Here is a 24,287-nt window from a genome sequence, read left to right as displayed (position 1 = left end):
AACATTTAATGCCATATCCTCTTCCTTCAGTTTTATCATGATATCAACATCCCTTTCATAGTTTTTAACTTCGGTCAGGGTTCGAGGTATGTAAGCTTTCTTAAATACCTAGTACAGAGAAAAGAAACAAGTACATGTATTAATTCCCATCTTGTGCTGATTATTCCTCTTCACTGTAAGAGGCAAGGATTCGTTAGGGTGATATTGTTTATTGGACTACCTGCATAGTTGAGATAGTTAGACAACCTTTTGAATGCAGGAAAGTCTTCATTGTGTGTTTTTTATAAGTTATTCTGATGCTCTTCTGGGCTCAAACAGCAGCCATAATTTAGATTATCCACCTTGGAATACCTGACTGGCAAGAAATTGTCTTTCTGTTGTAGTGGGTCTATGAATACACAACTCATTTATCCTAACACCACATTAGGATCTTTTTAGAATATATGCTATTGCCTGACCAATAGGCCTGTGTGAATAGGCAGCTATTGATTTGGCTTTGGATCCGGCCGATTTGGATGCCAGCGATCTGATTCAGAGCTCTGGATCGGTTTCCTGCTTGGATTCGACTGAATTGGCTCCGCAGTTTCGGAGTCGCTTTGGAGATCTGGCCATAGGGTATAACAGGGAAATCAATGAAATATCGATAACTTTGTTGTTTTTTGTTTGATTTAGATGAAACTTGCAGGAGTGGTAGCTTCTGCTGAGAGCATGATGCGTACCAAGTTTGATGCGCACCCATGTCACGAGTTTTGCCTGTCAGCAGCTAGAGGTGCAGGGCCCCAGAACCCTTGCACCAATCTCCTTGACACTTGGCAGGCTTTGTGGCCTCTGCAGGGGCCAGAGCAAAAGCCAGAGGTGAAAGCTGCAACCTGCAGAAATCTAAGAGGAAAGAAAGATATTTGAATGCGTACAGCACTACTGATTTCAGTGGGCACTGAGCATGTGCCACACCTGCCAGACCCGAACTCCCAAGTTCAGGCATTTTGCTTAGAAGAAGACTAGCAGCAAAAGGCCCAAAACATGTCCTCGCTCTACATTCTAGCCTGGTACAAAGTGCCCACTGTTGCTAAACCCTTTTTTTTTTTTTTTTTTTTTAATTTTAATCTGTTGCTTTGCTGTTGAAAAGTTTAGGAATCAATTCAGATAATAGCTTTGTCCTATGCTTTGCATGTCAAACATTTCCAGAACAGCATACATCTTCGATGATGCAAATGCAACCAATCCACGTTAACTACCGCTACATCAAAAATAAAAGAAAAAACAACACGTACTATAATTAGAACTAAACTGAAATCTAGGGAAAGGGAAAGGAGAGCAGAATTGTTTTTTTACATCAATATGAATAATGAGGGGGCAGGGGAAGGGAAGTCTATTTAAGTCCAAAATCCTCACTGTGCTTTATTCTTTGAGATTATGTAAATGATTGGAAGATTTTTTGCACTCTGCCTCTTCACTGTTAGTTTGGTCTCTGGTGATATCTTACTTGCAGAACCAGTTGAACAACCATGCTAGATTAGAAAATATTGTAATGATATAAGCAATGCTGATCAAAAAAGATAGATAGGAAGGAAGATATCGTAAGAGAGGTTTTGAATGAAACATCATTTAATACCTTAAAATCTCCTCAATTAGTTTAGGACCTACCAATGTCTTAAATGTAACATTCTGTGTATAAAATAAAGCTTTAAAGAAAATGTATAATGTTGTAAAAAGGATAAAGTTAAAAGTCATCTCATGGAAGGAAAAAAAAAAAAAAAAAAGATTCTTTGCTTACCTCCTCATCCACTTTATCTTGACTGGACCTTTCTTCCTCTGTCCTTTGGGATGCTACTTCCATTGCCTATAGAAATAGAACAGGCATTATAAAATCCTCACTCTTTAATCACATATCTCATCCTGGAAAATTCATCAAGCTGTCCCTATATGCATTTCTCTGCTTCCATTTTACCCACCTGCAAGCTGTTCTCTGCCACTCAGGCAAAACACCTGAAGTTTTCCAACTGTCATGCTTTTAGCGACACCTAATGGTGAACATTTCTGAACAATACATCCACTTAAATCCAGTACTAGCTTACAATCTATTACTGAGTACAAGAGGACATGTACCCAGGGCCACTGACATGTGGGCAGCAGTGGCTGCAGCAGCGGCTGCAGCAGCAGCAACAACAGTGGCAGCAGTCAACTGCAACTATGGCTCTGGCTATTTAGATCTCCCTCCCCCTTTCAAAAGGTGGCATCCAGGGATGCTTCCCTGGTTGTTCCCTATCAGTTATGCTACCGTTCTCTACACTACTTCCAGTCCAAAATAGGATCAAGTTACAGCAGTCCCTGCAATAGAGTAGGAGAATAGGGCCCTGGTAACCATGCTCCCATGCATGCACGGGTGGATCCAGGACTATGGTAGAAGGCTGTGTGGTACATGCATATGGTACCATGCAATGGTAGCACAGTTAGGTACACACATTATAATTCACAGAATAAACCCAGATATTTCAAATAAGAATCCAGAGTGTTAAAAATATTCTAACCCATTGTGATCTTTTTGAGCTCTCTGCGGCAGAAGAAGTGCTTTATTATTTTTCTGTAGTCAAAAAAACAAGTGCAAATTAAGCTAGTATTTTCCCAAGCGCTGCCTTGAATCTAAGGAAGTTGAAAACCACCCCATTAGTGCCTGATGGAACAACAAATGAGGCCTGGGAGAGTTTAAATGCACCCTTTGCTTGAATCTGAACAAGGTTAGATAAACAGCAAGAAAGTAGGCGAGGAAAGACATTGTGCCACTTGCATGCTCAGTGACAGTGAGTAACTCAGTCCAGCCGACAATACTTCAGCTGCCAAGATAGAAGCCAGCACATTCACTTCCTCCTGTGATAATTGTGTTCCTTTCCCCAACTGGATCAATCAGCACTGAGCTGAACTTGTTGCACTTTAAAAAGTTTGCCCCACTCAGACTCAACACCCCTCACAAACCAGAAAGGGACACATGAACATGCTTCTGTAGTTTGTGTTAAAATTAATGTTAGGCTCTTTGTAGGGTGCTGCTTCTTTATGCAACATACTGTCTCCAGACAGGAAGCACAGTTCTGGATTAAAACAAAATGGGTGACCTAGACCTAGGTTTCATTTTATTCCTTAAATCTCCATGCACAAGTCCTGGAAGCCTTACCTTTGATAGATAAGCATCCAAGTTCTCACTTGTGATGGAAGGATCTGTAATAAATTCAAACAGTTCTCTCACAGTCATCACTGCAACATCGTACTTCTGGAAGAAATCTGCCAGGAACCAGGAAAATAAAGTTACCATATATGTCACGGAGGGATGCATGTGTGCATTTAAGTAAGGTTAGATATAGGGTAATGTTTCTCTGGTTTTGGGGAATATGCTAGGAAGCTTATAGAACCCCACTAGGGTCATTTATCAGATAGTTCCTAGCCATGTGAAATGCAAAACTGCGCATCTCCCAGACTCAATGAATGTTGAATAAAGCTTGAACATTTGGAATTCCCTTCTGCTCCTAGTGAAACTATGGAACAAATCCTAAAAGGACTTAAGCGGGATCAGCATAGATCACAAATCAATAGAAAAGCAACAGGGAAAAAGTGATGCTTTCACAAAGGATTTAGTGGTTTTAATAGCACTGAGATTAAACTTTTTTGATACAAGATAGTAAAGTTTGCAGGTCTGGACTTCAACCAAGAATCATTAGAGACGTCTTCTGAGGAACAAACCAAGTTCATGCTAATGTTTCATATAACATATGGTACAAATCCTGGGCTAAAAGGTAGTTTGCCAAGGCTTACACTTACTTGGCTGAAGATGCCAATCCTAACTAAATTTGAAGTTTGAAGGGGGAACTAAAGTTCCACGCACAATTTAAAACCAACGTTGTCTAGGGAGTAGCCAGACTAATCTTATCTAAGGCTACTACTCCAAGTGGACAAGAAAACCTAACACAGTTTTTATTATTTTGGAATCAAGAGCTCTAGATTTTTGCATTTCTTTTGGTCTCAAACCAACACAGCTACCACATACATCTCTGAAACATGGTGTGTAGCATTTAGAGACAATAGAGTGGGTGGTGCAGATGCCAACGGAAATATTCACAAGTCCATGCAACAGTGGGTGTGAGATGTTACTAACTCACTTCCCTTTTCTTCTCCCCCCTCCCCAAGTAACAAAAGGTATTTCCACAGAAGCAATTCAGCTGCAATGATTTTAGGCTTCCTTATTTTAAAAAATAAATAAATAAAATAAAAATAAAAAAAGGATTTCAGCAAGGAAAAAATGTTCGCAAAGAGACAGATTTCTTGCCTTCCAGAGCCAAGTTATACTTGCAACATGAAGATGCTAATTTAAATATTGTTGTGTAAGGAAAAATGTGCTACATTAAAACCTGTACAGATATTAACATGGTGAACATTAACAATATTCTTCTTGTTCTACTAATGCTGTGTCATATTTTAAAGAACACGAGGGAGAACACAGTTAACATTCCTTAAGAAACAAGCTATTAAGAGGAATTGAACAATAGGTTACTCACCATTGATATTGGCACAGTCCTTCCTGAGGAATTCTAAAGCATGTGGGTGGTCGTGCTCCACTGACTGGGATACATCAATGATGAACACCTCCCCATTGTGGTATCTGGATAGACACCAAGAGGAATAAGCACAATTGTTTTTTTTTAAACCCTATCATTGGGGGAAAAAAAAGAATGCTTCAAACCTAGGAGCCTGGAACATAAATCTAATGTTTTGCTATTTAATTCACTTCATGTTTTAGGATTTCTTTTCCAAATAAATTACTCATATGATTGGAAGAGAGCACAAAAAACAATTTTAGAAAACAATTATCATAGCTCACTTAAAAATCCTTGCTTCTCACATTTTTCTGGCCCATCAGTTACAACATGACCCCAAGCACTACTATAACTCACTTATTTATTCATCAGCCAGTGGAAACCCCCCCCACTGAATATCATATTCAGTTTAGCTTGGAAAACATTTCTGTTTCAGAGAGATGTGGGTGAAGGTCTGTACATATTAAAAAGCAGATCTATAAAGGGAAAAAACACCCTCCTTTAAAGGGATATCAGTATTGCACAGCTTTAGATTATGTAAAGAAGCTGCCAATATCTACACTTTAAATATTACAAAATAAAGGAAGGTTTAAAAACATACAGCATATTAAATTCACTGAGGTCAGCATGAACAAGTCTGGCATCCTGGTACATTCTTCTCATGTACTGTATGATCTGCAGATACAACTCCCGGGCTTTTGAGTCAGATAACTGAACATTTTTCAACAGAGGAGCAGGCCTTAGATTAAAAAGAGAAACAGAATAAATTCTTCCATCATATACTACCTACACCTGTTCTGTTTTTTTATCCACAATACTTAATTCATCCATTCTAACTGTGAGCAGCAGCGCCTCAGTGATTTATCCAACCACTTAATATATTGGGCTTGCTTTGCAGATGAGCATTAGCTACACAACTCCACTAAAGATAATAAAATAACAATATTTGACAGCAGCAGAGAAGCTGCATCACTATATTGTGTTAAGTTTTTACATTAACAAATGCCAAATTAACTTTTCTGCATGGTATAATCAGTGAGCCTTTCCAATTACATGGCTAAACATACCACAACCTGCACTACCTTTTCTGGACTTTATAATTAATCTTCACCAGCTGTAGTCAGAGTACAGAATGACCCTACCCAGCCCCTTCCTAACAAAAGGTGTTTCGCTTGCTCTTCTGATGCAATGATCAGGCTTTAGAAAGAGGCAGACCCTCTGCAACAGCTATCAATAAACTTTATATTTTATATCTCAGTTGCATACAAGGATAACACACACAATTCATCATTAACCTATACCGCATGCTAGACAAACTCAGATTTTTGTAAACCTACCTTTATTTAGGCCTAGAGAGAAGAAAAATAAAAAGTTCTCAATGCTTTTCTGAGGATACTTACATGTCGCCTTTACCGATAAAACCCATGACAAGCACGTGACTCCTTAGCATAACTGGCTCTGGGCAAGGTATCTGTGCTGTATTCAATCTATAAAATTGTAACAACAAAAAACCCATAACTATCAGAAGAAAGGAGGACTCTGAGCCATTATGCAGAGGCACGAGGTAGAGCATACTGTAAAAGTGGCATCAACAAACAGAAGAGATGCCTGCAAAGGACAGCGCCAATGAGACATGGGAACAAAGAATCCCCTAGCATTACACTGAATAATGAGGAACTTTTGAAAAACTTAATAGGAAAACACTGTTGCTGCAAAAGGTTGAAAGAGCCAATAACTGATTGATGAGGGCAGAGTGCTGGCATCACTCAAACAAGTCATTGGTGAAACTGGCCCTTGACAATAACATTAGCTCTCATTATCTCCTCATCTCCAATCTTCCCATTCTGAGGAAGGTTTTGGCAAGACCTGGAGTCCTCAGACTCCAAACTCCCACACCATTTGGTTTTAACCCTGCTTACGGGGCAGAAACAAGTCTCACTGACGTCTTCCATGGGGAGAGACAAAAACTACTTTCATGTTGATTTTTTTAAAGCCGGACCAACAGCCCATTAGTGTATGCAGGCTCATCCCACTGATTTTTACTGGCTCTGGATCAGGTGTTGAGAGCCATCACCTGCCTCTGAAATCCCTGACCGGAAGGTGATGGATGACACTGCTGCAGACCCTGGCAGTGAACAAGGGTCTCTTTCCTGGGCACTTTCCTCATTTGGGGACCATGAGTGTAGAAAAGAAGGAATGCTCCTTCACCTTGTGGACTCTAATGCAAGCTTGATTCTTCCACAGGCTCTGTTCAGTGCCTATGAATCACTATTCGCTTCACACTTTAGACAATAAGGTAATTGCTAAAAACAGGCTTGTTGGATGGAAAGCCTAAATGTATTTCCTGAAAGTATAATGTTACAAGTGTGCTATTCCCAGCCTAATAAGAAAAGAGTATGAATTTCAAAGCCCAATATCAAGTGCTGAACCTTGTAGTCTTTCCTCATGGAATATGTCTCATTACCTATCAGAAGCCAATAGGAATCTTGCCCAAGTAAGGGTTGTGGGTTTCAGGCCACTGTGCAGGCCAGATACAGTCTTGCCAATTAGAAGTGTAAAAGGAATCTTTTAAATGACTATTAACAGCCACTGAATGAAAAGTGCCCCTGGTCACCCAAGCTGGGAATGGACAGCAGTTCTGAAGATGTTATCACCTTATCACAGAATCGTAGAAGTAGGGTTGGAAGGGACCTTGTAGATCTTCAAGTCCGACCCCCTGCCTGGGCAGGAGGAAAACTGGGCTCAAATGACCCCAGCCAGGTAGGTATCGAACCGCTTCTTAAAGACCCCCAGGGTAGTAGCCAGCACCACTTCCCCTGGAAGTTGGTTCTTGTCCTACTGATCCCCTTGTCCTACTGATCCCCAGTTTATGGGGGATATTGAGCTGACATCACCTCATAACTACATTAATTCCTGCCAATAGCAGAAAGCAAGTAATTTGTCACAGGAGTTAGCTGTATTAGTCTGAAGTCAGGCAGAAAGAGGGTAAAGACGTACCTTATAGATCGAATGAATCAGAGATGCATAAGCTTTCTGACAAAGTGAGCTCTTGCTTCCAAAAATTGAAGCAGGTGCAATTTAACTGGGCTAACGCGCATCTCTATTCTACCTCCTGTGACAAAAGTCGTCATAAAAATTACCTTATTAAATTCCTCATCTCCTTTTCTGCCCACGTCTTCACCATTTTTCTCGGGTTTCCTTTACAATATCCGTGACGAAATCTTAAAAAAACATATAAAAAAAAAAAATCACAGTTTCAACATTGCTGGGTTATTCTGTTTATGGCCCGAGAGAAACGAAGAGAACTGTAGGACAATCCAGCTAGTGCTGGAGAGAGTTAGTACTGTACTATGAAAAGAACAACTCCAACTTACCTGAATTCTCCACTCACATATTTATCCCGATCTTTAAACATCAGAATAGAGGTTTTATAAATTTTTATTGCTCTGTTTTCTCCATCTGCTGTAGTGGCATGATATACATTAGCCTAATGGGGTAGAAGGATAGAAACAACATTAAAATCCTGAGAACAATTTAAATGTTAAGAAATCTGCTCAAAGTGCAGATACCAAAGCCTAAGAAACATTCACAAATTCACGCAACAGAAGAGTAAGATGTTATTAACTCAGTCTCCCTCCCCACTTCTTAAGTAACACAGGGGATCTCCACAGGAGCAATTCTGCTTCATTGATTTTAGGCTTCCTTATTTAAAAACAGGATTTTAGCAAGGAAAAAAAAAAGTTCGCAAAGAGACAGATGTCTTGCATTCCAGAGTCAAACAGAGACCAGAGTTATACCTACCACATGGAGACACTACTTTAACTATTTTTTGTCAGGCAAAATGCACTACATTAAAACCTGTACAGATATTAAAGTGGTGAACATTAACAACAATAGTAGCGTTAACAATATCCAATGTTCTACATGTTCTACCCAATTAACAAGATCCAACCTGTTTGATGTACAGTTAAGAACAAATTATAGAAGAGAAAAAAAATCTCTGGGCCTCAATCCAGCACCCACATGAATAAAGTGATGATGATAGTCAACATGGTTCCACACAAGTATAGGGTATCTTTCACAGGGAGCAGTATGGAGAATCAGGCCACAGAATGGCACAACAATGTTAAATGCAAGTAGAAAGCACAAAAATATGTATGTAGAGAACTTCACTTATCCACAATTACAACAGGCTTCCCAGATACAGAAAACTGGAAAAGAGTCATCCTAAAACAAGGAGTTTCCCTGGCCCCTGCTGGTTCTCAACTCTTCAAGCTCAATCCTGAAAATCTCTACTTGTGAGAGCGGGCAAACTGCCTTAGAAGGAACCACGTGCATGGGTGAGCACTGCAATGATCAGTAAGGGGGTCTGTAGAGAAGCAGCGTTTGGCCCTGATGATCTAAAGTCAATGGAGTTTTGCTATTAATTAGCCTTTGGCTTCAAGCATTAACACCTCTGTGCAGCCCGCTAACATGAGAACTGTGCAAAACTGATGTCCCTAAAACATGGCCTATGAGATAAATGGTGTCTTACGCCAATCCACTGTACTCATAATGAATTAATTGAACACATGGGGAAAGAAAAACACCCAGCCCAGGGATAAGATATCAAAAAACTGTAATTTGTTCCTGGGGTATAAATTTAAGTATTTGTGATGCAATTTGATAGTGCTAGTATACAGACTGTATTTTTGCAAAAGTGGTAAACAGTTAGTAATTTAAAGAAATTCACAGTAATACTGAGTTATTCAATCTTTGTATAGAAATGGAGACTGGTTCATGTGCACAAGAACGGTCAGCTCCCAAAACTGCTGTAATGTGAACTAGCTAACCAAGAAAGGTAGTTCTGCCACAAAATTCATAAGGAATAAAAATTAAGAATTTCAACAGGACAAATGTTAGATGGACTTCAAGTGCTTGTAGAAGTTCTACAAGTTCTGCTTATTAAACAGCATGGTATTTTGAGTCTCATCACATATGATTAGTGGAAAGTAGAAAAAAAGTTAACTTGATCAATATAATTTGTAACTTCTTGCTAGTCAAATAAAACTTAGTAAAATGTTTGCTACTAGCATGATTTTATCTCCTCCTGAGTACACTACAATTTTCCTGCACAATGAGAATAAGACCACAGCATGCCATTTGCAACAAAACTCACTTCTTTTCCTGTGCTGATGCAGCCATTTATCTCTGATATGACACCTCTTGTTAGCATCTTGAACAGGATCATTCGGGTCCTTGGATCCAATACCTCAAAGTAAATAATTTAAAAAAGCCAGCATAACTACTTTAGTTTTCTTATTAATCCCATTCTCAATCTTGACCTGAAGGACCCATAGCATCATAGCACTGACTGAACCACGATAGCAGCTCAGCATTCTACCAAGACAATATGCTGTTACTTCTTTAAAGTGCTTAAGAAAAATGTGCTCCTTCTCATCTGTGGTGCTTGATATGCACCCTTAGGTCTATCTTAACATTATAAGAGAGCTACTTCCAACCTGCACTAGCAGTAAGCATTACATTTCAGAGAATCCATGATGTAATAAACAATCATAACAGCACATGGTGATCAATATAGGGCAGAAGCATCAAAGGTCTGACCTGCAAAGTCCTTTCATCCAGCTGCCAGTACTGTCTACAGGTTTCGAGTGGACCTGCAGGCAGCACGTAGGGTGTGCCAGATGGATCCGTGTGCCACCCTCTTCAGCTGCTCCTGGATTTCATTGCATGCAGTGCCCACTCCAGTATATGTCCACTCCATGCCGTATCCAGGGCACATCCTGGAGCAACCAGAACAGGCACTACATGCAGTGTGGCCCTGGAGTGCCTGGAGCTGGTGCAGCATGACAGTCTGAGTCCAATCCAGCCAACAGATTAGGCCCACACCACTTGTCTGGCCTGTGGGACCATAGGATTTTGACACCCTTGATGTTTTACCTGCCTTAGGGGCAAAGGTAAGTGGATGAAAAAAAAGAGGGGAGGGGATGGGGAGGCGGGGAATGACAATTTCACCATTTTCATGGAAAATTCCATATCTAAAGGAGAGCTGAAAATGAGATTCCAAGTTTACAAAATTACAAGATCCCAGCTGAATACTACAACAAAATCATAATATGAAGTATAAAGACACTCTCCAAAACAACTGAATATGAACACAATCTCTTTTTTTTAAATATGCTTGTTCAGCTGGGCAAGAAAAAGAGAAACATGGAATGTAATGAGGCTCTCCTGGAAGCCAGAAAAAGCTTTAGCACCAAGTCCAGAGTACCCCAAATTTCAGCACAGGTATTGCTTCAAACAAAAACAGCTAATATATTTAAGCCTTCTTACCTGTTCTACTGTTGCTCTATCTGATTTATCTTTGACTCGATACCTAGAAGGGAAGAAATATAATACGTGATCCTATCCAACTGCTTATTACTGTGATAGACCTGGTTTCTCTTCTGTCAAAGAAAACATAAGGCCATGACAAAGGAAGAGGTTTCAGTGCATACAAAAGCAAGGGTACTTCACCTACGCAAAACAAAATTCAGGAGAAAAACAGTTGTTGTTGAAGTGAATCAGCTATGGTAGGATGTGTCCACAGCTGATCCACTTAATTTGAATCCACTTAACTGGGAAAACACACATCACCTGATGCAGGACAATGGGCAACCTGTTCCCCTTGCTTGGGGATTCCCTGCATCTCTCACTGCCCCTTGCCTCCTTGGCATGACCCGGGCTGGGTCCCATACCAACCTGTGCCTCAAGTGAAAGCAAAGGTTGATACAGGTCCTCATGCGGGGCAATGCAAAACCTGGGGAATTTCCAATGTCTTGGGCCTCCAAGCAAGGACTGGCACCAGGTCCCGTGCCAAATTGTGCTTCACACAGAAGCACAGGGCCATCTGGATCTCAATGCAGAGGCATGCTTACAGAAATGTGTCCCTGGAGATCCTGGGGCGAGTCTCCAAAAGTGGGGACCACCCCCTTGAATAAGGTGCCGTGAGATTCCCTGGGGCCCGGAGCTCATCTCTGCAAGTCGGGGGAGGGGGGAAGCTGGGCATTTGCTCCAGCCCGAAGGGCCGAATTCTGGATAAGAATTCCTGGGGTGTGCAGGATCAATGAAGTACAATAAAGCAGCATTATTTTTACACTACGTTTCATTACAGCCATTGATGTGGTGTGACAAATGGTAGGGATGTCTATTTGCTTGCCATCTGTGCCGCCATAAAAATTAGACAATGTCTGTTTTTACCCCCAGTATCCTTTGTTGTTGAAGACGACTTGTTTCTTCCTTCTAAGCACCTTCTGAGCATAAGTGGGAAATTTCCTTGCCTGCTTGGTACCAGACTCATATGTCTGAGACACACTTGAGTGCTCATTCATTTGCCCTGTCATCAGATGAAGAGGAGTACACACAGCTTTCTCAATAATTTTCCTAACCTTACAGCTCAAGAAGCATAGTTTAAGAGGAGGGAGAAAGGAAAGATAAAACTGGCTTATTATTCTAGCTAAGGGGGGGGGAGGGCACTAGTATTTTCTGTTTTATCATCTGATCCCACGGCCATCAATGTTAACAAAATTTACTGTTTACTTTGACAAAAGCAGGATCAAGTCCTGACAACAATATAGGAAATTAACCCAGCAAACAGTCACATTTTATAGGAAAAACATTAACATTTCAAAATGTAATGCAGAGAATGGATAGAGACTTCTCACAGAAATTCTTTTTAGTTTATCCAGCAATGTGAATCAAACTACAGCTCTTTTGAAAAAAATAATTTAAACATATAAGAGTTCAGGAAAATTCAACAGAAAAGTTGAAACAGCCACCCAGGTTACTCACATGTCTGCTTCCTTTTGTCTAGATTTTTCTGTGACTTTGTTTATAACAGAGTCGTCCAGATTTAGCCTATCTGAAAAACACACACAGAAGTGCACATCAAAGGTTTTCTACGTTCAAAATTGCAGCTGCAATTCTGTTGTCACCAGAGATCGCTCACACACGTTATTCAAGGAACAGAACAATACAGATAACAATCAAGTTTTTCAAACATATACCATAGGAGCACATATTAATTTAGCATCCTGTACGCATCTGAGATCTAATCCAGAAATAAAGGACAGCAACATGACTATTGTTTTGAAGATGAAATGATGCCTAGAGATGCTACCCATCAGACAATGTGTTACTCCTAAACCCCTCTGTCCTTCTCTCAGAAGTTATGCATCTCTGGCTGTTTTCCAACAGCCAGCATAAGCAATAACACCTTCTGTTAAGTAATCGAAGGGAAGCTGTGATTTCCCTTCTCAACAATTATGATGTCCATCGTGCTGTGGCCAAGTGTGTAACAGCTGTTGTGTTTACCTAAAATAATTCAATGCACTGCTCTAATTCCTCATTTTGGATTACCTGAAGCATGAAAGACGCTAAGCAAAGTAAATGTACCTAGACATAAATTTACTGGTACAAAATACAATAGTATGCTATACAGCAACATGACTACCATCACTGCATGCACATGTGCATGGTAGCTGGATGGACTGCAAAACAGGTTGTTTCTTGGGTGAAAATAAAAAAGAGTTACCTCATAGGGAGGCCAGAAGGACACATATAACCCTCCGGCTTTGAAGTCAGAGAAAAGCTTCACAAACAATATATTATGCCAACATGAAGTCTGAAGGTAACACCAGATATTAAACCTTTCAACTCTCTGGAATAGTCAGGTAGCTGTACTTCCTACAACTAATCAAAATTGGTCAACAGCAGGTCAGAGATACCTAGTACCATAAAACATGATAGGATTATACTCACCTAGATTAATTTTATGCTCAAATTTTCTTAAAGCCTTGTCTGTAGGAGTGGACATTTTTGCTGAATTGCAACTAGGGGTCTGTCTATTTGCCTGAAACAAAGGATTTGTTATATAATTCACCTTCCCTAGATGGCCTTTCTAAATATATATACACAGTAGCTTTGGGGGAGGGGGAGAATAAATCAATATTATAATCATGTCTCTAAACCACCTGTACACTTAACATTTGTTTGTAAATGAGGATATCAGGAAATTGACAGGGAATATAATTAGAATCGATATAATCTAAGAGAATCCAGCATCTGGGGAGATTAAAAATTCATAATAGCCAAGTGCCACCCCAGTAGGATTCTTTTTAGTTTGGGGCTAAAAAGTGAACAGGAACACAAGGATCAGGAAAAACAGGAAGCAAAGCACCCAGGGAGATGGAGGGAACACTAAGGGAGAGATGCAGAGGGCACAAAGAGAGAAGAAAGAAGCATGCCTGGCTTGCCACAGATAAACTGATTCCCATCCCTTCCCCACCAGCACTTCAGCATGAGCTCCTAATTTCAAATGCTCATTAACTCCCAATTTCCAGGAACTTTTTTCCAGAGCTCAAAAACCAGTACCAGACACATGCCAAACCTGCTACAACAATGACACTGTCCCTGCTCCCAAATACTCTGATGAGGTGCTTGTACTCCAATAAAAAAAGGAGACATTTTCTACTTTCACTGCCAAAGCCCCAAAGTGTAAAGGAAACTGGTTTTGAAATTGTACTTATAACTGAGTGGTATGGGAAAGACAAATTCCCTTCTAAACCATTCACCTCTGATGTGTTTTTCAAAAGTTTTTTGCCTATATTACCATCAGTCCAAATACAATATTGCTTCCCTATCCTGGGCAGGTTAAGCACACTGTTTTATTTCTAGTGGGAAAGAAGGGACAGATATATAAGGAGGGTACTGAAAAAGAGACTGGGTTCATGATGGTTTGAAAAGGAGAGACTGAGGCTCCAGATGGTTACCAACCAACAGATCCAGGCAACTGGGCTGAGGGACTGATACCACTGGGACGTGGGAAGAGAGTGGATATGGGTTACAAGATATGCTCTGGGCATGTAAGGAAGAGAAACATATCAGAAGAGCACTTTCTTCCAAGTGTCAGAAGAGGACTGGATCTGCATTTATTCTTGGGGTCATATAAAACCGGCATTTTGCCCCCGACAGTCCCATTTGTTGTTAGGGTCTCATTAATGTCTTTTTTACCTGTGGGTTGCACCCTCCAATAGTAGTGTGCCGCTTGGTGAGTCTCCCAGCTGCATCATCCCAGTCCCAGTCTTCATCCTCCTCATCGTCGTCGTCATTCTCTAGTTCATCAGTGTCCACTTCCTCATTCAAATGTGGCTGCTGATTTTCCACCTTTATTGCCTCTTCTTTAGTTGTCTTGATGTCCTGTGTATATTCACTTAAAAAAAGAAAAAGCAATGTACCAATCTACACACAAACTGTGTTCTACTGCAATCAGCAAAAAATCTATAGCTATCCAACCTATTATCGCACTGTATTATGCCATGTTAGGAGCTTAGCTGAGAAGTTCTCCAACAAGACTGGTCTAGAGAAGTCTAGAGAAGAGGAGACTGAGAGGGTATTTAGTAGCAGCCTTCAACTATCCGAAGTGGTTTTCGAAAGAGGCTGGAGCTGGACTGTTCTCAGTAGTGGCAGATGACAGGACAAGGAGCAATGGTCTCAAGTTGCAGCAAGGGAAGTTATGGTTAGATACTAAGAACTTTCTCACTAGAAGAGTAGTAAAACACTGGAACAAGTTACCCAGAGAGGTGATGGATTCTCCATCCTTGGAGGTTTTTAAGACGTGGGTAGACAAAGTCTTGGCTGGGGTGATCTAGCTGGGGATGGTCCTGCTCTGAGCAGGGGGTTGGACTAGATGCAACCTCCCGAGTCCCTTCCAACCCTAATTTTCTATGATTCTAAGACTTTACTTGGGGCCTCTAGGAAGCTTGCAGGGATAACCTGGCCTGAACTACTAACCCACCTTGCTCTACAAGCAGTGACCCTGGAAAGGAGTCTTCTGGAAGGTACGAGCCCTCCTGCACCAGAGCCTGATCACAGTGGTCTGTCATGTTTCCAACAGAGCCAAGCGTGGCCCCAACCAGGCTATGAAATAGGGGGACAAGAAGGGAACATTCTCCACCGCCCTTCCCCAAAACCTCTGGGGCCTGCTACATCTTCCAATGAAAGCAGTATAGAAACCAGCTACAGAGCTGTTACACACTGTCAAGCAATAACTTCAGAGCTGATTAGCTCACTTTACAGCCAGGCTTTGCATGCGATTGCTATTCTGCACGTGCAGCTGGGCTACATTTATTGTGCAATTTGCCAGTGAATTGTGCGGCAATTACTTTGCAAGTCCGGCCGGTCTAGATTTATTGCGATTCCTCAGCAAATGTTGTGCTATTTTGCATGTGCAGTCAGCTGGACTTCATTGGCCCATTTGCCAGCCAACTGCGCGATCGTGACTTGGCACCCGGGGGGGGAGAGGCCACATTTGCCACAGGATTTGCTGACCACTTGCGCGATACATGTAACGTATAGCAGCCACGTGCTCTACACCCGACAGAAAGACTTCTGGGGTGTTACCTACGTGCCAGCAAAACAGCATCTTTTTCTTGAGACACGCTTTATTTTGTTTAGGACTTTCGCTCTGAGCGTTTCACATCCCCGCCCCCCAACCCTGGCGTGGCCCCTTTAAGGCCCCTCCGCCGGGATCCGTTAAGGCGCCCCAGCACGAGAAGCGCGAGGCGCTCGCGCCGGCCCTCACCTATCAGAGGACTCCGCGTCATCGAACTGTCCCGGCACGGCCCGGCTCATCACCGCCGCGCGGTAGTCCATGGCCAGCGCCTCACCTCTCCGCGCTACCAGCGCCTTCCGCGCAGACTCCGACGCAGGACGGCACGCGCTAGAGCCAAAAAGCTGCGAATGCTGAACGCGCTTTTCTTTTTTTGCCCACCCTCCCTTACAAGGGGCGGAGCTTAGAGGCCCGGAAGGCCCGTGGCTGGTGCAGGATTCTCAGTCACCGGAGGGCTCGCCCATTGCGTCACAGCGCTGCTCCGCGGTTGGCCAATCGGTGGGTGCTGCCTGTGGAACGCTGCAGCCGGGAGCTGGGCTGCCCCCAGGCCAGCAGCTGTTCACATCTGGGCGAAGCTCCCCCTCCCTGCGCTTTGGGGCCGTGGGGTGCTGCTCCCTTGGGGGGGGGGCAGGCTGTGAGCCCCGCAAATAAAAGAGGGGGTGTAACGTTGGTCTTCAAAGCCTGGGACTTTTTACTGAACCTGGTGACTTGCCTGGTCGGGCTCTAGCCTTACCTCCCTGCATTCCCTTCCGTGCCACTTTGCTGGCTGAAGCCAAGGAGGGCAGGACAGCGCTGTCTCGGAGGCGGCGGATCCGGGGGTGGGGGGCTACCCTACACTTGCACCCCGCTTTGATTCCCGCTTCACCCACAGTTTAAAACCTGTGGCAGCAGCACTTAAAGCCAGGTAGCAGTGAGGGAGTCGCTTCGTGGCTCCTTGCCATCTCCCCAATCCCTTCTAAACCAGCGTTTCTCAACCCATGGGTTGCGGCCCAAAAGTCAGTTGCAAGAATATATGAAGGGGTTGCAAACAACCTTTAGAAATGGATCAACAAACTTTAAAAATGGATTCTCCTTTAAAGGAGGAAAATGTGGGAAACAGTGGCTTTCCCCTTGCAGGCTGGCTGAGTTCCCCCAGGCCTCACACATCCCGACTGCACTTCACACCCATCCCCTGCCCCAGACAGGGTGGGAGGCAGGGGGGAGGGGGATCAGGAGTGAAGGGCCCTGGGTCAGGACTGGCCTCTGATGTTTACGATGGGTCCTGATACAAAAAAAGGTTGAGAACCACTACTCTAAAGTCTGTTCCACAGTGTTAACCACCCACTCTTCTTTTTAAAGGTCTTGATGTTCCCCCAATCAAGCCATCCTTTGTTTTTCCCTGCTGCTGCCTGTTCCCTGCTTCTGCTGGTGAAGATTCTATCTCACTGCCCTGCAGGTTGTTTCTAACTTGTTCCTACACACTTCTATTTGGTTTTGTTTCCATCTTAACATAATACAGCCCCAGCCCCCTGGCATATTAGTAAAGCCTTGGGTTTATTTTTAACTGGAGAAAAATACATGTTGTTTTATAGGTATTGATATACCTCACCCTCTGCCCCTCATCCCTTCTCCACATTCTAGATCTACCCATACGACCATCCCCCATCTAGAAACTGCCCTAGAAGGGAGGTGTGACTTCTGTAAAAGGATTGATTTTAAACTCTACCACTTCTGCAAGCAGCCTGTAAGAGGGTGCAATGCCCTGAGGAAGCAGATCTGGCACTTGACATGCTGTGCTGGGGCTCAGGAGATGGGATTTATTTCCTGGTTCTGCCACAGACTTCCCATGTGACCTTAGGCAAGTCACTTTCCTGCCTCTCCGTTCTACCCACTGGTAACATGGAGATGATAATGCTTCCTTTTCTCATACGGGGTGTTGTAAGCCTTCGTGCATGTATACCTGGGAGGAATTCAGAGAGGACACAGACAAGGCTCACATAAACACCTGAAGAGACAGACTGTAATAAACAGTGGGGCACACATAGTCTAGTGGAGACAACTGGAGAAGCCTGGACTTAGGAAGCTGGTTTCTAGTTTCTGGTCTGCTGCTTTTTTGCAGCGTGATCTTTCGCATGTCATGGCCAGACCTATGTGGCTGTGCAGGGTCATGAGAAACCCCCATACGCCCACTTTATATCATGCAGCTTCCCCATGAGCAAGCATAAGGTGGGAGAAACGTATTCCTACCACTTCTTCCCATGCCCATACAGATAAGTAAAAAGAGCAAATGATGTTACAACTTCCGACACCCTTTTGCAGGGGGAATGGGAGGAACAGGGACAGAATTCTGAAAGAGCAGGTTTAAGCAAACTTGTTGAATAACACAACCATAACCCCATTACTGGTAAACTGGTGGGCTAAAGCTAACAGCAGATCAATCAAGGGTGAGGGACCTCATCTTCCACTGGGAGGCCCAGTACTTAACACTGGTTATAGTTAGAGGTCTACCTAACTCAACGAGGTGGCTGGCCAATTTCATGGGGAGATTGCAGGGCTGGCTGCCATATTCATGGCCTTATAGTGGCAGGCCCCTCCCATGCCTCTGATTGGCCAAGGGGCCCCAGCACTGCCCCTCACCAATGATTGGCTCAGAGGGCTGTCCAGCACGTGCCCTTGCCCTCCCAGCAAATTGGTGGTAAGAGGCAGGGTTGGCAGACATCTTGGGCTGCCCTTTGTGCGGACAGTCGACCCCCACTACTGTCTCACTTCCCCCGCCATGGGCTGCACAGCAAGGCCGCAGCAAAGGGGAGCTTAGCATTTTATTTTCAGTATGTTTTCTTTTCTTTTTTTCCTGTAGATTTTGCGGTAATGCCAGTTTTTGCGTTTTCTGTGAAATTTGCAAAATTGTAATTTTGGTAGGTTCCTAGTTATAGGATACAAATAAAAAATAGCATTTAACTTAGGGTCTATTATTCACCTATAATAAAATGAAACATGGCATAGTAAATAACCATTCAGAGAGTAGCAGCAGCACCAACTCAAAGGCCTGTTGCTGTGCCCACTCCCTGGTCTCACTCTGACTGCAAACAGACGATTTTGTGCTGCCATAACAGTTTTCATGGTGGTGCAAAAGCGAGTGAACAGACATCATACTTTGTTGTGTCACAAGTGTTTACATTTTGTGGCATCAACAAATCCAGTAATAATTTGTGCTGCTGTATTGTGGCCAACACCTATTCACTTAAGGTGGGAGAGGGTGATCCTGCAGGAAAAGGCCCCCTGTGTTGGGGCAGGGGAGAATTCCCCTTCAGGGGCTTTGCCCAAGGTGCCTCTATAAGCACAGAGGAAGGAATTCCCAGGAGGAGTCTCCCTGGGCATTTGCAGACTAGGTTTGCTGACGGAATCCTGCACAGGATTCACGGACAGAGGGCGGAACTCCCTCTGCTTGCACATGTCTCCCTGACCCTGGGTGCAGCAGTGCCAGAGAAAAGTGGCAGCCCCAGTGCACCTATCATGCTGCTGTACCCTGGGTCAAGGCACAATGTGCAAGCATGAAGCAGGAAGACCCCTCTGAGAGTTTTTCCTCCAGAGAGATTCCCCTGGCATGCCCAATCTGCAAGCAGGGAAAGGGAACCCTTTTGGGGGTTCCCCCCCACCATACTTTCAGAAACATCCTGGAGGAATCCCCTGCAGAGATTTCCCTGCACCTCCACATGGAAGAAACCTCCACTTGCAGAGGGGCATCCCAAATTGGGGCATCACCCACAGCCCTTTTCCTGCAGGGTCAGATCCCTGAAGCCCCAGGAGGAGCAGAAGTCTTGCCCTGAGGGAGAATAGCCCCAGCAATGTCTGTAGACCTTACCAAAGTGGATCAAACTGTGCCGCAACGTATCATGGCACAGCTGATTGTTGCCATTATGCATCCAAAAGAAGACATCTGAAAAGAGCATCTGAGTGGCCAACTTAACTAAACATAACAGAACAGAATTAAACTTAGAACACAATTTAAGAGAAAAACATAACCTGTGCAGAGCATTGCCGTAGAAGCCTGTGCGCACACAGGATGTGCGGTGCCTTGGCTACAGGAGTGTCTAGGGCAGTGGTTCTTCTTGTGTTGAGGGTTCAGTTTGCAGCGGCAGGAGCCACATTTACAAAGAGGTTTCTTTATTTCTGCTAACAGCACACACACACAGGCATCAGACTCTCCCTGCAGCTCTCTCCAACTCCACCTACCTCTTAGAGACATACAATCCTCACATCGCCACTTTTCAAGTAAAAGCACAACTCATTTTAATCAGTAACAAATCTGCAATAATTCAATTTTTAATAAACTAACAATTTTCACTCATTCTTTGCAGTGCCTTTGGCAGTCTTGCAGATCTGACCTACACAAATCTCTCCCTTGCCCCACAAGGTGGAGATGGCCTGCATGTCAGTGCTATTGCTCATCTTTCTCATGGGAGCCCAGAGTCCTCCCCCAAATCGAGAAACAGCCCCAGGACAGACTGGAACTTCCCCATCATGTTTGAAGTTGCTCAGTATGACATGATCTGAGACCTTCTTTCCTTGGTTTATACCTTTGTTAACACTGGCCTCTTTGGGCTAAAGTTTTTCACACTGACCATCTACTTCAACTCAAATGTGGTTGTAAAGTTATGACTAAAAATGTTCAGCTGCATCCAAGCAAGAGGTTATAGAAAGATTATTTTTTTCCTTGTTAAAATATTCTGGCCTTTGTGTCTTAGAAAAGCTCAAAAGTCCTCTGTTACATTGGAGCAGAGCATTGAGATTTGGCTGAAGGTGGTGCCTTCTCTGGGAGGTGCCATTTTCTGTTCCCAGGAAAAGCTCCCTAAGTATGGCCAAGCTGACCAAATTGGTCCTTTCAGAAAAAGGTGGTGTGTCCATGCTCAGTAGATATTTGTATCTTAACAGGTTATTTTGCAAAAACTCATATCCCCATTGTCCATACTCCAGCTCATAGGGAGTTAGTCCTCTCATGCTGTTTTGTCAAGTCAGGGAAGTTCTCCTTTTCCCATTAGTCCAGTTAGAATACTTATCTGGGAGGGGGAAGATCCAGGTCAAAAACCCTCCTGTGCTTGTGGAGATTCAAACTGACATTTCTCTCCTCTGAGGAGAACACTCCAGTCAGTAGGACATATCCTGTTTTGCAGTTGGCTCCTGTCAAAGGCTGAAGCTAGCCCACTCTGCAGAGAGGTGTGTACCAGCAGGCAGTGTGTGTTCATCTCCCTGGCAATAAAAGGGCTGGGAACCAGGTCTCCCACAACGCAAATGGCTGCTGTAACCATTTAGATATTCAACTTTGCCTCAAGAATAGTCAAGTAGCCTATCAGTATGAACATACTATTTAGTAGATTTACATGTAAAAATATGCACATCTATAATCATTTGCTACCTTTTCTTCCACTGGGTAGTGATAGCTCTAAACAATACAAAGAATGAGAGCACCTTCTTGATCAATCACACCATCTACAGCCTCATAGGCAGCCAGACAGCTACAGAGAAAACCTCTAGCAGTGCATCACACTAATCATTAATTGATCAGAACAACTCTTGAATTAGTTTGAGCTATTCATCTAACCAGATAAGCTGCTTGGTAAGTCCTTAATGGGTAGAGAATTGGAAGGGCTCTTCTGCCAAGCTTGCCAAGTAAAGCGGTGGGGCAAGGAATGGGATCCATGAGTTTGCAGTCCCTCTGTTGTGATTGAAAAGTAGCTTTTGTAGTGTGGATGGTATTTTGTAATCCCATTTCTCAGGGCTTTTGCCAGCACTAGTTGCCTTTGGTACAAGCTTCTGGGGGTTTTTCACTTTCCTCTGCAGCACTGGGGCATAATCAGAAGAACATGGTGTCTGTTCTCCTAGCAGCCTGGCTTACTGTTTCTGTGTAGACTCATTGTAGGGCCAAGGAGGGAGAGAGAAAAAGTAAATTCATAATGTATAGCAGGCTTGCCTTTCGGGCTTGGGTTGAGTCCCAGGCCTGACATCTTGCTGTTTTGATTGGTGGAGCCCATCCACCAATCAGGAGGAAGCAACAGGAGTTAAGTTGTGACCCTTTCCTGAGGGAAGGGGGAGAGGAGCTTCCTCCCCCCTCCGCTCCCCTGACCTGACTGAAGACTGCAGCACTCAGGTCTGGAAGACTTCAGGGGTGGAGCCCTGGAGAGTATAAAAGGAGCTGTGTGCCCAGCATCCCAGTATGAGGGGAACACGTCCGGGACAGAGAAAAGAGAACAGCGGGGCTTAGAAGAGCTGAGGGGAGCTGCTCAGCAGGGCGAAGAGGTAGCTTGGAAGCACCCCTAAAGACTTCCATCAGTGGGGAATAGCAGACAGCTCCAGCAGCTAGGCTTTTGGTGTGCAGCACAGCGTCCAGACCCTGGGAGCTGCATGAGGCGGTTCAGGTCTGTAACCTCTGGCATGCGGCCAGAGACACGGTGCACAGGCTGGTGCACGGAGCAGGACCTTTGAAGTGCTTGGGCGGCTCAGGTCCTCAACCCCCGGAACAAGGCTGGGAGCTCGGTGTAAGAGGTGCTGCACAGAGGGTCCGGGAGTGGACCGAACCTGGTGCAGCACAAAGCAGCCCAGGTCTCCAACCCATAGCACCAGGGAGCCAGATGGTGCTCGGGCTATTGAGCCAGCAGACAGGGCTAAGCCAGAGGTCCCAGAAGTCATGCATAGTGGAGCCCTGTGCCAGGGAACAGCAACTGCCCCCAAAGCCCACTGCAGGTGAGAGAGCAGCTTGGTGCAGAGGACGAGGGCCACCCTCCAAGCCTGAGAGTGAGTTGCAGGGAAAAGAGGATTCCCACAGGGGATGGGGGAGGAGTAGAGTCCTAGGACTCTGCTGGGACCCCCTGTTGCTATTATTTCACCTGTTGTTTATTTGTATTTATTTGTGGCTTATTTATTGTTCACCTATACTTATCTATAGTTTATCTGTTGGTTATCTATGTTTATTTCGGGGTTTACATGTTTCAGATCAGATACTTACCTGTATGTGGAGCACTGGTGTAAGGTTTTATAGCATTTACTCACAGGGTATTGTTTATGTTATTTCCTTAGATATCCTATAAATATATATATTGTACATATGTTTATATCCATGTTTCTTTCCTTTGTGATAAGTTAATGTAAATAAATGTGTACATAGTTAAGTCCCCTGACTGTCCTGGCCTGGTTCTACAGGGACGGAGGGAAACTGAGTGGTCTGCAGTTCCCCCACAGCACACCTGCCAGCTAACAATTCCCTTCAATTGGAGAAGGGGAGTATATACCCGAGTTATCTGGGTGACAATGTATAATGTAAAATCTATAATTTAATAGTAGATGTAGAACAAAACTGTTGATAAAGGTTTATTTTCTGAAAATCAGTTGGTGTTGCTCTGCTATTCAAATTTCAAAGACTGTACAAGGTCATCATATATAAGGAACGAGAGAACGAAACGTGATAATCCACAGCTGTCAGAAATACAGTTCATAGAAGTAGGGTCGGAAGGGACCTTGTAGATCTTCAAGTCCGACCCCCTGCCTGGGCAGGAGGAAAACTGGGCTCAAATGACACCAGTCAGGCAGGCATCAAGCTGCTTCTTAAAGCCCCCCAGGGTAGGAGCCAGCACCACTTCCCTTGGAAGTTGGTTCCAGATCCTAGCTGCCTTAACTGTGAAGTAGTTCTTACGGATGTCTAATCTAAACCTACTCTCCAACAACTTGTGGCCGTTATTCCTTGTTACCCTGGGGAGGGGGGCTAGGGGAAACAAGGTCTCTCCCAAACCCTTCTGGTCCCCCCTAGTGAGTTTCTAGATGGTCACCAGGTCCCCCCTCAGCCTTCTCTTGTGAAGGCTGAACAGGTTCAGGTCCCATAGCCTCTCATTGTAGGGTCTGGCCTGCTGTCCCTGCATCATGCGGGTCCTCTGGACCTTCTCAATGTTGTCCACATCCCTCTTGAAGTGGGGTGCCCAGTTATTATAGCCCCCAGCAGGAACCTGGACTTTTTAGCATGGGGAGTAACATTTGAGATGGTTTCAGATGTGGTAAATAATGTTTAATTGGAGAATTCCAATTCCTGAAAGGTACATCTTTGGGTTGTTTGGTACCCATTTAAAAAAAAACAAACATCCAAAGGAAAGAGCTTTTTCAGCTGTAGGTTGGAATTGCTTTTAAGGCCACAAAGAGAAATATAAAGAGGGAATAGGAGCATCTCAGAACAGCAAACTCCTTGCTGGATGTGAAAGATTCAGCTTCATATTCTTGTTCGAATGCATATTTCTACAGAGTAGATTATCTCAGCAGGA

General features: G+C 43.7%; 1 protein-coding gene and 1 long non-coding RNA gene across 3 annotated transcripts in view; one reads left to right on the top strand and one right to left on the bottom strand.

The window, feature by feature from the left end:
* RIOK1 (RIO kinase 1) overlaps positions 1-16,372 on the bottom strand; it is a 25,171-nt gene extending 8,799 nt beyond the window's left edge. The window contains exons 1-14 of the mRNA XM_025208834.1: positions 16,201-16,372; positions 14,631-14,829; positions 13,380-13,470; positions 12,411-12,480; positions 10,914-10,956; positions 9,739-9,831; positions 7,955-8,067; positions 7,721-7,801; positions 5,981-6,067; positions 5,182-5,319; positions 4,542-4,645; positions 3,167-3,273; positions 1,775-1,840; positions 4-108 (exon numbers count right to left, since the gene is read on the bottom strand). Coding sequence (XP_025064619.1) covers positions 4-108; positions 1,775-1,840; positions 3,167-3,273; positions 4,542-4,645; positions 5,182-5,319; positions 5,981-6,067; positions 7,721-7,801; positions 7,955-8,067; positions 9,739-9,831; positions 10,914-10,956; positions 12,411-12,480; positions 13,380-13,470; positions 14,631-14,829; positions 16,201-16,271 — 1,368 coding nt within the window. The 5' untranslated portion in view covers positions 16,272-16,372. The remainder of the gene's footprint in view (positions 1-3; positions 109-1,774; positions 1,841-3,166; positions 3,274-4,541; positions 4,646-5,181; positions 5,320-5,980; positions 6,068-7,720; positions 7,802-7,954; positions 8,068-9,738; positions 9,832-10,913; positions 10,957-12,410; positions 12,481-13,379; positions 13,471-14,630; positions 14,830-16,200) is intronic.
* Positions 16,373-16,429: 57 nt separating this feature from the next.
* Positions 16,430-24,287, top strand: part of LOC102374745 — a 40,898-nt gene continuing 33,040 nt past the window's right edge. Inside the window, exons 1-3 of one of the 2 annotated variants that reach the window (XR_324319.3) lie at positions 16,430-16,506; positions 17,347-17,443; positions 20,346-20,396. This is a non-coding gene — a long non-coding RNA (uncharacterized LOC102374745). Of the gene's footprint in view, positions 16,507-17,346; positions 17,444-20,345; positions 20,397-24,287 lie in introns of those variants that run through there. The other variant, XR_003094999.1, reaches the window with a different exon arrangement.

Source organism: Alligator sinensis, unplaced genomic scaffold (genome assembly GCF_000455745.1).
Source record: "Alligator sinensis unplaced genomic scaffold, ASM45574v1 scaffold747_1, whole genome shotgun sequence".
Classification (NCBI taxonomy): domain Eukaryota; kingdom Metazoa; phylum Chordata; order Crocodylia; family Alligatoridae; genus Alligator; species Alligator sinensis.
The sequence above is the reverse complement of the archived record's forward strand: the minus strand, read 5'-3'. Positions and strand labels throughout refer to the sequence as shown.